This window comes from Schistosoma mansoni, chromosome 2 (genome assembly GCF_000237925.1).
Source record: "Schistosoma mansoni strain Puerto Rico chromosome 2, complete genome".
NCBI lineage: Eukaryota > Metazoa > Platyhelminthes > Trematoda > Strigeidida > Schistosomatidae > Schistosoma > Schistosoma mansoni.
In genome coordinates, this window is record NC_031496.1 from 21,798,138 (window position 1) to 21,808,028 (window position 9,891).

At 33.9% G+C, this 9,891-nt stretch overlaps 1 protein-coding gene across 1 annotated transcript in view; it reads left to right on the forward strand.

The window, feature by feature from the left end:
- Smp_157380 (hypothetical protein) overlaps window positions 1-9,818 on the forward strand; it is a gene marked incomplete at its 5' end in the record, with an annotated part of 45,583 nt that extends 35,765 nt beyond the window's left edge. The window contains one exon of the mRNA XM_018796083.1: window positions 8,158-9,818. Coding sequence (XP_018650331.1) covers window positions 8,158-9,436 — 1,279 coding nt within the window. The 3' untranslated portion in view covers window positions 9,437-9,818. The remainder of the gene's footprint in view (window positions 1-8,157) is intronic.
- Window positions 9,819-9,891: the final 73 nt, after the last annotated feature.

Sequence of the window (9,891 nt, forward strand, 5' to 3'; positions counted from 1 at the left end):
TGACTCTGGGGATCTTGAATGGGAGTTAGTTGACGATAATTTGAAAGATTTACATCGTTGTTTGGTTGATAGTTGTGTACAAACTGAAGAGTCGTATATTTGTAGGCCTGATTCTCAAAAAGAATACTCGCCTTCCTTACCTGGCAGCCAATTACCTACCGTCAACAGGAAAAACTTCTCAGTCCAGTATATTTATGAACCTGCTCAAGAAAATGCCGGCTGTCAAACTCAACCCATGACGTTTGATAAGATTCAGAAACACATCATCATTGATAATCAAGATGCTGAAACCATGACTGATGATATAGACTCAAAAGTCGCCGTCTTATTTCAAAACATTAGTTCTACAGACATTAGAGAACGTTTAATTGAACGTTATTACTACTCAGCACCAAGCAGTTCCGTGCTTGTTACTGACGCAGAAGTTCAAGTCAATCTGACCAGCTCAGTTTATAAAGGACATACAAAAGACTTCTACATGAAAGACATTTCTACAGACTATGTTGTTGAGCATCATATAGAAAACGAAAATGTAATACTAGAAGAATCGAGTGGACATGATGATAGTGAGCAAACTGTGTCAGGTACATCATATTCTCGATACACAAAGCGCTTGCTTCATGAAGGTAGTGTAACTGAAGTTTGGGAAAAATGTCCCCCAACGCATTCTGTCTTTGATTATTATCAAAGCCGTCGGGAGTTTGGGTCGGTACGTGAACAGGCCTCTATGGCCATGGAAGAGCCTGTCACAGCAGCAGATGTTGGCATTCAAATTGTGTTTGATTCACTTTCGCATAGTTCACCTTCTGAATCCGAAATATCAAGATCTGAATCCCCGCTTAGTGGATCAAGTTACACTTATGAAGCATATTTGATACGCTCAAGACTAGGACAAGTATGTGAAGTCCAGTGTCAATTTTGTCCTACACATATACCAACAGCATCCCAAACAGATCATTACGGAATTTCTATGCAGACTGAAAGACATGAAAAATTCAAAGAGGATATTTTTGAAATTTATCAAAGAAGACTAATAAAAGATCAAATTGCAGAAGCATGGACTCAAGTTGAACAAGATTCATACACAGAATCTCGAATGGAACAAGTTAGTGAACCTATCGACGTAATCGAAGAACGTATCTTGGAGATAACTGAGAAGAAAAGTAAAAAGGTTTATAGTCAAATAAAAATTACGGAAGAATTCACAGAGGAGGAGGATTTGATTGTTTGTGAATTGGGTGTGCAAACAGATCCGTTCTATGATCAACAATACTTTATCAAAACAAAAGAAAGTCATTCTTCAATGGACTTACGTGAAGAAAGTTCTAGGCGTTTAAGCACTACGGGTATTCAGACATCAGTAATTCACCTGGCCAGTATTATCTCTTCAGGTGACTTAGAATGGGCTGATGAGGATCTGTGTGAAGTAATTAAGGCAGGCATCAGATTGCTTGGATCTGATGGGCATAAAAGTGAAGATATATCTGTGTCAAAATATAGGTCTCACCAACTGAATATTTGCTCTAGATTACCAACTGATTCTGGTGAAAAGGTGCTTATCAGTAGCGGCACACAAGCAATTCCTATAGAATCAGATCTCGAGAAAAAGTTCCAGAAGGATTGGCAAGTAGAAGATATCTCAATTCACGAATCTGCAGAACGCTTCCAATCTGATGATATCGTAGAAAAAGTTGGTATGCTTACAGAAGAAACCCACCACATGTGAGTTTTAAAGTCATGATATATAACTGTATGAAATACTGTTTAGAATAGATGGAAATTACCTGAAAGACAAATAGTATCAACTTAGAAATACTTTCTAATGATAATGTCTTAACACAAGTGATTAATTCGGTTTGTTGAATGGTACCGGCAGGAACTAATGAAATAAGGTTTTATGATGTCTGACTTTGCATTCATGGCCTTGAGCGAACGTATGTTTACTCACATACTAAAACTTACGTTGCACAGTGCCCCAGCCACAGATGTTATAAATAAGTCAGTTGAGATATAAACAGAATTGTATTAGTGTTGGCGGAATTCTGTCAACTAGCTTTGTAGCATAAATAGTAACACTACAGATAATATAAATGTTACTTGGGAAAAACTCTTGTTTTCTTTAACTCTTATCAGGCTCATGTTCATGTATTCAACTTTTGCCCACATTGTTCATGCGAGAACAACTATTACTACCTGGCTGTCTAAAATAAATTAGGTGAATCTGGGTTTGAACATGAGAACTGCTGGCTAAGATGTAGAAAGCTTTACCTAATGCCGTTGTCGAAATACTTCACTTAATAATAAAAAAACAACCCAGAAATCTTAAACATTCGATGCCTCTTCAATGAATTATTCACAGAAAATATATATAAAATGTTTAAGAATAATCTTTTCAAGTAGTCTTGTTACGAATTCAATCGAAGAAATGGTAGCCAGCACATAGGTTTCGGCAAAATTCACCTGCTACAGTAAAGTTGATTATTTTTCTCCAATTTGCCAGTTAGATTAACTTGATCATGTAATTTACATCCAATTCATTTCCAAATTATTTCTTTTAAACATGTTTCATTAGTGGTAGCTATTCACAAAATCATTTTCACGTATGTTTGTTTATGTAAGAAAGGTTTATCTAACAGACAACAACTTTAAAATGACATCAATTTCCATTTATATGTTTAAATTATAAGTGATGTTAATAAGTTTTCCTAAGTTAGTTATTCAAAAGAATGAGCAATTTTAAGGCATATACATTGAGTTATTAGAACTGATAATACAGATAGTGAGTATCATTTGTTTCTAAAAGTTTATCGTGTAAATAATAATCTACCAAAATTAGTCAGATTCAGAGTCTTGTAGAATTTAGAAACAATAACTATAGTGATTTTATAGAGTTGAAATCATGAGTCAATTGAAGCTAGATCACCATGGAAAACCTGGAAGCACTGGACGACCGTTTCGTCCTATTGTGGGACTCCTCAGCAGTGCGCATCCACGATCCCGCACTCTCGAGATTCGAACCCATGACCTACCAGTCTCGCTCCAGAGCACTTAACCGATAGATCACTGAGCCGGAGTCCCATAATAGGACGAAACGGTCGTCTAGTACTTCCAGGTTTTCCGTGGTGGTCTATCTTCAATTGACTTATGATCTCAACTCCATAAAATTACTAAAAATCTGCACAAAACCCCTTGTAATAACTATAGAGGTTTAAAAGAAAGAAAAAGGTTTGAATGCAAAAGAAATATATTTAACCTTTCCTTGTACTATATTTAGCCTCAATTCTAACAAATCAGTACAAATCTCAACGATAAAATGATCTAATTTCATTAATATACATGTAAACTTCCATTTAGCTAGAGTTATTCACATATCTTGATATTATTATCATTAATGTCTTAGATACAAAGAATTTCATTAGCCATTACCGCATATTATTAATTCTTGTTTAATTCATATCACTTAGTATATATTGCAGACTCCTTCCTTAACTAAAGAACTATATTATTATTTCTTCCATTATATTTTATCTCTATTCATTCTGATCAATAATTTCATAGTCTCATTTAGTACAGAAATTGATTCGAGCTAAAATAGTCTCATGTTGAAACGCAGACTGAAATTAGCCATAAACAGGACATTTTATGCAGCTCAATTTGTCATCATTGAAAAGACAAGGTCGATGTTTCACCAAAAACCTAAACAACACATAAGCGATTGAGTCACATCCCATTGTATATATCAATTTATATGTATGTGCGGTAACACGTACATAGGGAGGAGCAATCGTGATCTGCAATTAAGGGTGGCGGATCACATACCTAAATGGCTGCAGAACCAAATGAATTCCAATGGTCAAATAAGATCACAGGATAGTCAAACATCTTCATCCATTGCGAAACATTTGGTTGAAACTGGTCATAAGGTTGACATCAAGTCAGCATTTGTAGTGTAGCCTTCAAGGACGTATACTAAGGTTTATTGAAGCTTTAGCCATACGAAAATTCAAACCCCCTTTGTGTATTCAAAAACGGTTTGTTCTCACCTTAAACCTACCTTGGTAATAGTAACTTATTATCCAAAGTGATTAGATTTCAATTTGTTTATTATTATTATTATCCTTGTCTCCTCTTACACCCCCCATTTTCAGTCTAGTTGACCTTTTATTTTTATATATAAATGTTCTTAACAAGTATATGTGTGATCAGATTGTTCGAAATGTATTGCGCAAATATATCACATAATTCTGATGAACTTCGTCTTCTTCTTGAACTATCGAAAATTATCAAAGAGAAAAGACTTTTAATTCATGAGGCAAAATGTAATATCATACAAGTAATTATTGAAAATTCATATAATCAAGTCAGGACACGATTGACAATAAGATTCTTTTAAATATAAAAAATGATGATGATGAATCAGTAATTTGAGAAGAAAATTGATTGTATAAGTAGTTTAAAAAGTTTGAACAATTGCATATTCTTCTCTTTATTTCATACTGCTTGGATTATTGAAGATGAAGGTAATGACTGATTAGGAGATAGGTGAGTAAGTAGGTAGGTAGATAGGTAGATAAGTCGGTAAGTAGATAGAGCTCAGATATGAAACGAACCATATCACGTTTTCGAATGAAATAATAAATAAATGTATTAAATTGATTTTAAGGTTTAAATCATTCTTCTTTTTTTAAATAAAAATCCGATTATTTCTAAATTTGTTTAAAAAAATATCCAAAATTCTATGATATTTAGATCGTCCCATCGTTGATATTGTTGATTAAAATATGATCGATCTTGATTGGCATATAAACATTTTGTGCGGATTACCTCGATTGTGCTATTATGACCAGTTGATATAAAATAGATGAAATGTGGCTATTAGTGGAATCCAAGATATGTGTTTCATTCTGCTTGATACTTGTCAGCTGGATTTACTTGCATAGCAGAGTTGCTGTCCTCACCGTGACTCGAGTCCAGTACTGTCCGCTTTAAAAACCACCATGTTATCCATTTCGCTATTTGAATAAATAAAACAAAATAAAAATTCATATCCATCGCTCATGTGAATGGCCGTCTGGACGTAGTTGCTAAGTGAAGTAACTCAATGGAGTTTGAAATTAGCAGTACTGGGTTCGAGTCCCGGAGTAGACATTTATTCTGGGATACAGGTACATCCAACTGACGAGTTTGAAGCAGAATGGAACGCATATCTTGAACTCCACTGCTAATCAGATGCCATCTATTCTGTGTCAATTATTAATTATATGTAGAACTGACTTCAGAAAAAGAATTCCAAGATTTAATATTCTTTCATTTTACCCATAAAATATATGGTGATTCATTTTTTAAGAACTTTCTAAATGCCTATCATATCTTTTGTGAATTATATGGGTTTATGTAAGGTAATATTTAAGCACTTGATTTTTTTTGTCGATTTCGTTTTGTAGTAAACTAATCCATGTATGTTTATATGAATATATGATCCTTGTAGTATAAAATAATATTAATAATTGATATCTGGATCTGTAAGCAGATTAGATTCATTTATCACTTATATATTCAGTAATCTACAATGATAGTTGTTTTCAAAATTCTGATGTTAGATGGTCTACAAGAAACCCTGAACTTAGGCTTCGTGTTTATTGACACCTGTCAGTAAGGCGTACTTCCTGTCTTGATAGAACTGATGCTACCTGCAGGATTGGAATATATCATTATTTGGCTTCAAAGTCTGAGACGTTATCATTTCGGTACTTAGGCAGAGGAAAACTACCTGATATAATATAATATTAAAATGATAATTTAAAGAACACTTGTTCTGGTCTGATCATTATTCTAATTTCACTTATAACATTCTTATAGTTATGAAAATATGTAAATATTAAATTAGTTTATCTTCAATACACTAATATTCTTCAAGGAATTATTTTTAATACTCACTAATATAAGTTGGAGAATTAGTTGTTATAACGTATGAGTGCCCAATTTAATATATGAACGCCAATTTAGGGAGGAGTGGATTTTACTGATCGGACGCAAATGATACTTGAGATCGTACGAGCAGTCTTGGGTGCTATTCGGTCCTTCCTATCTGCCTAGCCCAGCCCGTTAAGTCCAGAACACAAATAACAGCCTCGGCAATATGAATCATTATTTACAAACATACTGAGTTTTTATACAAACCAAAGTAATCAATAAACTGATTATAACTCAAGAATCGTATGATAATAAATCAAAGATCAAAATAAAGCTAATGATAAGAGAAACACGAATATGGATAGTTTAGTTACGTAACAATTGTACAATAGGAAATAGGCATAATACATTGGTCGATAAATAGTCCTTAGAGTTACCATTCATAATTCACCAGGGGATATAACACCTCCCCTTTTTGAGAAATCCGGAGTTGATATCCGGATTTTAAATTTCTCGAATTCCTCCTCCACCACGAAAGACTGTTGGATCCTCATATAGCCAAGTTACTATTAATGTGACATTATATAGAACATGTTTGTCATATTTAAAGGAGAAATAATTAGAACTGACTGGATCATGAGGATTGACGACAATTGATTTGAGGTCACCAGCGTTTGATTCTTGTGAAACAGTTTCCTTGAATTTACTCGGAACCTCATTAGTAGATAATGAATCATTAGGATAATCAGTATCTATGAAAGTTGTATTGGATTCTTGATTATCATTTAATGCATCCGATATTTTTCTCCCATTTTTATAAGAGATTTGAACACGAACATATGAATCAGCAAAATAATCGGGATCTGGCAGAACAATTGGATAATCTTGATCATTAGATTCATTAGAAAAATTTTTCGCATCATGACTGGTTTGATTTGGCGCCACTGTATTCACTATACTGCTCGGTTTGTTCCCCGTTTCTTCGTGGACGGGTACTGCAGCAATTTTATGGGCGCTTAATAAGATATTGTCTTTCTGTGAACTGGACGATTCATTGTTCGCACGTTTTGTTTCAGGGATAGTAGGATTTGAGCCACGTATAGAGCATGCCTCTGAAACAGACAATACTGGACTACTGGGCTGATCATATGTGACTATTGTTTCGCTTAAATTACTGCTTTTCACGGATTCATAGAGGCTTTCCTCTGCATATTCATTTGTTCTGCAATCGATTTCCAGTTCTGTACGCAATTTGGAAATCAATGCGTCAACTTCCGTTGCACCCCCAAAGCATGGGTGATTCAGCAGCTTTGCATGTAACTTGCCAATGAAATCCAACTGACTCTTTTTAAAACGCTGCTCTTGTCTCTGGATTAGCAACTGAAATTGGTCGGAAGTTAAAGCCATTTTTTTACCCGTTGCCAGTTGTTATATCGTATGGGCTCGTAATATATATATGAACGTGCAATTAGAGAGGTAGTGGATTTTACTGATCGGACGCAAATGATACTTGAGATCGTACGAGCAGTCTTGGGTGCTATTCGGTCCTTCCTATCTGCCTAGCCCAGCCCGTTAAGTCCAGAACACAAATAACAGCCTCGGCAATATGAATCATTATTTACAAACATACTGAGTTTTTATACAAACCAAAGTAATCAATAAACTGATTATAACTCAAGAATCGTATGATAATAAATCAAAGATCAAAATAAAGCTAATGATAAGAGAAACACGAATATGGATAGTTTAGTTACGTAACAATTGTACAATAGGAAATAGGCATAATACATTGGTCGATAAATAGTCCTTAGAGTTACCATTCATAATTCACCAGGGGATATAACACCTCCCCTTTTTGAGAAATCCGGAGTTGATATCCGGATTTTAAATTTCTCGAACCATAGTGAACTAAATAAGTGTATTGCTTTTGTTTAAGACTCCACAGCAGTTTAATGTATTAACTCTGTATTTGTAATACGTTTTCTTACAAACAGTAGATTGGAAATCATTGACTTATCATTGTTTCAGTCGATCTACAGTAAACTGTGACGTTCATTTAATGTCATCGATGGTCTGTTTTTCTCCATCTCGGGTTGACCGTTGTATTAAATAAAATCCTCATATTTGAATTTCAAAAAATAAACTCTGAGAACAAAAAAACATTTTATGAAGAGTGGAACCAAATGACAAAATAGTTTTGTTTAACTATACTAATTGTCATATAATTTTTATTTTATTGTACAGGTCGAAAATTTTAGTTCAACTACGTCAACGAACATTACAATATGAATTATTTGAATCTCAATATTCAACATCATGTATACAATGGAATAATATCCGTGAAGTGGCTAGTCCAAGAACAGGATTATTTGCACCAGTTGCAATGGCAATAAGAAGAGGATGGATTCGACTTGGTGAAGTCAATGAATATGTGGATCCAATGACCGGAGTTGCTATTCCATTAGAAACGGCTTATCAACAAGGACGTATACGATTAACTAGTTCATCAAGTCATTATGATAGAAATATTATAACAAATACACCTGTATTACTATTAATTGAACGAGTATACTTTAGTTGGTGCAAAGCTTATTTAACAAGCGTTGTTAATACAGCTACGGGTGAAGTACTATCCCCTAATTTAGCAATAGCAAATGGTATACTGGAAACAACGGAAGATGAAATACGTTTATTAGATAGTTTAACAAATACATGGATTACTATAGAAGAAGGTGCTGGTCGACAAATAATACAATTAGAACCATCAACTCCCACAACAGAATCTATGGAAGATGAATTAGATGAGCCAGTTAGTTGTAAAGTTTATCAACTTACTCATGTTTGTCCTGGTGGTGAACCATCTCCTTGGTTAGGTCCATTAGAAGCTGTACGTTTAGGATTATTAAATTGGGAAACTGGTGAAGTTGCTGCTGATTGGCCAGCAAGACCAATGTTACGTAGTATGAATTCTACAGGGCATTTATTAGCAGAAGATTTTATTCCAACTAAATGGTGTAGTTTTCTAACTGCAAAACAAGCTGGTTGGTTAAGATTTATTGAAGAAATAGAACCACAACGTTATCTAACAACATCAGGTACACCAAATAAAGAACCAGGATCACTTATATTATCAACACAAGTAAATCTTTTAGCTCCTTCTCAAGTATCTTTAAATTATGAACATGATGATATTGAAGAAAATTATCATCATCAAACTAATCAATATCATCATGAATTCAATATACCAAGAACTAGATCAGATGATGTTTTTACAACTAGAGATTTGAGTACATCTAATTTATATCATCCATTTAATATATTACCTGATACTAGAAGTGTATCATGTACTCGAATTGATATAACATCACCATTATATAATGATTATAAATTAATTCCATCACGTATGCAAGTAAGACATGAAAATGATGAACATTCATGGACAAGTGAAACACAAATATGGGAAGAATATCAAGAGACTTCATCAAGAACTATTTCACCTGATAATGCAAGAGGTCATCAATAAATCGAAAAGAGAAATTACACTCTTTTTATAGTTTACAATCATGATTTCTTTATCTTAGAATTAAAAAAGAAAAAAATAGAGGTCTACTGCTTCAGAGGCTGTTGTTTCACTGGTTGTGTTCATCTGTATTTGTTGATGTGTATTTGGTAGAAGAGCTAGATCATCTGCGAAGTTCAAATCGTCTAGTTGATTCCGAGCTGTCCACAGTATTCCGTTCTTCCTCTCCGATGTGGAGGTCTTCATAATCCAATCAACCATCAGAAGAAAGAGAGAGTAAGGAGGGTTCTACATTAACTATACATAATTATTACATCATTGTACCTTCTGAATAATCGAATTCTCCACAACTCAACCAAATCGACTGAAACAAAATCATATTCAAAGAATATAACTTACTATTTAAAATATTTTTTAAATGTTTTAAATGTTCTGTTGCTTTGAATAAATTATTCATT